This window comes from Grampus griseus (genome assembly GCF_964374135.1).
Source record: "Grampus griseus genome assembly, chromosome: X".
Taxonomy (NCBI): domain Eukaryota; kingdom Metazoa; phylum Chordata; class Mammalia; order Artiodactyla; family Delphinidae; genus Grampus; species Grampus griseus.
In genome coordinates this window covers 23,295,579-23,299,383 of record NC_138999.1, presented here as the reverse complement: position 1 = coordinate 23,299,383, position 3,805 = coordinate 23,295,579, and the positions used below count along the sequence as shown (strand labels likewise).

Here is a 3,805-nt window from a genome sequence, read left to right as displayed (position 1 = left end):
AATTCTTATTCTTAAGAAAACACACTATCTATTACAAGAAAAAAAATTTGAAAAAACCTAAATCAATCAATCAATAATATATAGAAGTTACTAGTTTAAAACAAGAAGATAAATAAGATCTATACTTTGTTCCCTCCATCCCTACTACTCTGCACTATTTAGGAGCCTGACTGCTTTCTTCCAAAACAAAGTGAGCTAACTGCCCGCGGCCTCCCTCGCTACATGTGGGAGGAGCTGCGATCCTTGGCCTTGGAAGGGGCTCTGCCCTCAGCAACAGCTGCAGCCCTGGCCGCGGCTCTCACTCTTGCTCTCTCTTCCGCATCTTTCAGAGCCTCCTCATAGAGATCTGGTAAGGCACTGGGGACGGTACCGATGATCTTGGCCAAAAACTCCAGCACTTTCATCTTGCTGGTTTCAGCGTGGGCTCTCGGGCCCCACAGGAACTCATAGCGCGGAGGATGGCTGTTGGGCACCTGGCGGTATGTCAGGTACTTTTGCTGCACGAAATCTTTGCTGATGAGCCTCCCGGGATCCCCAAAGATCAAGTGCCTCCTCCCAGCATACAAACCCAACGCATTGAGGAATTTCCAGAGCTCCTCTTCGGTGGCACGGTTGCCCTTCATGAAGATTGCGCCCAGGACAGTCATCAGGAGGCCGGACGTGGGCATCCTGAACTCATCACTCGGACTTGCTTCGCTGGGGAGGACCATCTTCCTGATGAGGGCGTAGGAGTGACTGCTGGGGTCGACTTCCTTCAGCTCGAGGCCAAAGACAGCCTCCATGATATTAGAGGCTCTGCTGAGGATCTGAGGGAAGCGCTTCTTGTACTTCTTGTTGAGAGTCTTCAGCAGTGCTGCCTGCGGGATGGGCTCCTTCGTCTTGTACTTCTCCAGCAGGATCTCCACGAACATTGTGGACTTCCTTCTCAGAGGATCTCTGCAACTGCTGCGAATGGAAGGTGCTGCCTGGGAGGTACCTGCACTTTTCTCATCTTGGCTCTGGGCACCCTCTTCAGATCCTGGGCATGAAACCCCTTCATCACGAGAGGTAGTGGTTGGGGCTCCCTGAGGCTCCTGGTGAGTGTCAGCAGCAGGGGAGCTCGGGGAAGTATCCCGAGAAACAGAAGCGGGGGAAGACGGCGACTCTTGTATCTCTTCTGCCGCCGCCGCCTCCTCAGTGGCCTGGGCACCCTTGAGACTCTGAGTCTCCCCCCGGGCCTGGTGGCGTTTCTTGCGGCCATGGCGCTTGTTCCTCCGGCGCCGAGGCATGATGACACAGGTCAGGGCCAGCAGGCGGGAGTGTGCGCAGGAAGGCAGGCAACGAGGGCACCTGGGGGAGGAACAAGGAGATGCTGTGAGCACCTTCAGCGGGGAGATTCCTCCCTGGCTTTAACCAAGGCCGCCTCTGCAGGGTCCTGGAGGGCACTGCTCGAGGACCCACAGGGCTCCTGTTCTCCTGCTCAGCCTGTCCCCTGAGACCCCTGTGGAGGACGGTAGAGTGAGCCTTGGGCCACAGCCAGCCAGCCCTGCCTGGGCGGTACGGGGGTGACAGTGGGGGCTGGCAGGGGAGGTAGGTCCCCACGGTTCCCATTCAGAGTCAGGATGACAGTTGGTGGCAAGACCCCCCCACCCCCACCCCCTCCCCTCTGCTGCTCTGAAGTTGACACCACCATCTTCCACGACACCCAGGAGGAGGAAAGGAGGGAGCGTTCAGCCCACCACCGAAGGGTCCTGGGACCCTCCCTTCTGCTGCCTGGTGGCTGCCCCTTCAGAACAAAGCTCTAACCTCCCTCGGAACTGGCAGAGGAAAGTACGGGCGGTCTCAGCCTGAACCTGGCAGAGGAAAGTACGGGCAGTCTCAGCCTGACAGTCCTTTCTTGGGAGTCTAAGGGTTGACAGGAGGGGACGGGCCATATTCTCCCTTGTCCCTTCTCTTCAGGGTGGGTGACTCCCTTAGTCCTCACTCGGGGTCCTCCCTGGACGGCCGGTGCAGCCTGGAGCTCCTCTCTTGCCCCGAGGGCCATCTGCTCGCACCAGTGCCGGCACCTCCTTGAGTCTCATTCGGAGGCGGTGAGGGTGACCACGCGGCCGCACGTGGCAGAGTTTTACCAGGCCTGCAGCGTGCGGCAGACAGGTCGAGGCCCTGCGGCTGGCGGCCCCACTGGCCCTCAGGGACTTGGGCTGACTCTTGGGAGTGCTTAGGGACGCGCCTTCTGCTGGCCTGCACCTCCCCTCTCAGACAGCAGCCCTCCCTCCTCCGTGTGTGGCCAGAAGGAAGCGGCTGAGAACAGGGGAGGGGTTCTGAGGTGCCCTTGCGACGGTGAGGACGGTCCTCGCCCTGACTCCTCCCGTGCCCTGGAAATCCTCCCTCTGCTGACCTGCGGCCAGCCCCTCAGGACAAGGCCCCCTCCTCCCTGGGTCTCCCGCGTCTGTCCGTCCGTCCGCGTTCGCACTGAGGGAGCTCCTCAGTCTTTAGACCTGCCCGGAGGCTCCCAGGCCGACGTCAGGGGCGGGGTCCGCGTGGCCGCCATTCTGGGGTGTGGAGCCCTGCGGTCCCCACGAGGGTCCCGTCCTTCACGCCACAGGGCCTGGGGCGCTCCCTCTACTGAGCTGAGCCAGGGTCCACCAGCCTCAGAGCGAGGCCTTCCTTGCCCGAGACCCCGCTGGGGAAGCGGATGGACTTTGGGCCTAACAGCCAGGCCCGAGCCTCTGGGGCCGAGAGCAGGGGCGGGGTGGGCGGGGCCTGTGTGGCCGCCTCTTTTTGGAGGGAATGCGGATTGGGGGTGTCGGAGGCGTGTCCCCGCACTTCTAACTGGGGTCACCTCACACCTTGACACCTGACAAGACGTGGCACTCCTCCCGCGGCTCACCCTCGCTGGACGGCAGGTCTCAACAATGTCCTCGCCCCCACGGCGCGCTTAGGAGGACGTCACATCCGGTCATGCGCATCTGGGGTCCAGGAGGACAGCAGGGGCGGGCTGCAGCCGGGGCGGGGCGGGGCGGACTGGGGCCGGGTTGGGGCGGGGCGGGGTATCAGGGAGGGGTTCCGGGGGAGCTTCCCGCAGGCCTGGCACGAGGGCCTTTCGTTGACTCTTGGCAGGTCCTGGGACTTTTCCCTCTGCTGAGGTGAGTCAACAGGCGTCACAGCTTGGCTCTCATTTCTCTCGGCACCCCCAGCCGGAAGTATCTGGGGCCCTGAGCCTCACAGCCATGCCTGGGTCCCCCGAGACTGACAGTGAGGGCTCTTTGGGGCCCCCTCTTCTGTGGTGGATGCTGCTCTCAATCCCCTCTCAGTGTCTTCTCTTGACTCCCTGTAGGTGCTGGGCTACCTCCCGTCTGCTGACCTGAGGCCAAGGTCTCACATCAAAGACATCAACTCCCTGAGACTGCTGGTGTGAAGTGCAGGCACATCTCATCTGGACACTTCTGCCTGGAGCCTCCCAGACATGGCTGCTGCAGGTAAGATGAGCTGAGGGGAAAGGAGGCGAGACTCTCTTCTGTGGTTTGGAGCCCGTCAGGTCTCACTCAAGGTCCTCACATTGACTGCTGGCGGGGCCTGCGATTCCTTCCTTCTCTGGTATGAATCCATCCCTGTCCCCAGCCATGCCCCACAGAATCCCAGAGGAGTTAGTGAAGGGGCGCCTTAGCCTGACAGTTCCTACTGTTGTCTCTCTTTGTTGACATCACGGGTATTGCCCAAAAGTTCAGAAATAAATTTCTGTCCTTTTGTACAACTACTGTGTTACTTGCTTTTCTCTTTTAGTCCATGTGCGATAGTCTATTAAGATGATCACTTAAAAAGGCCA

At 60.0% G+C, this 3,805-nt stretch overlaps 1 protein-coding gene across 1 annotated transcript; it reads right to left on the bottom strand.

The window, feature by feature from the left end:
- Window positions 1–218: 218 nt before the first annotated feature.
- On the bottom strand, window positions 219–1,268 carry LOC309839987 (melanoma-associated antigen B4-like; the record flags this gene model as incomplete). The annotated part of the gene is made up of 1 exon (XM_082682007.1): window positions 219–1,268. One exon carries the CDS (start codon window positions 1,266–1,268, stop codon window positions 219–221), a length of 1,050 nt encoding a protein of 349 aa, XP_082538133.1.
- Between the last annotated feature and the right edge of the window lie 2,537 nt (window positions 1,269–3,805).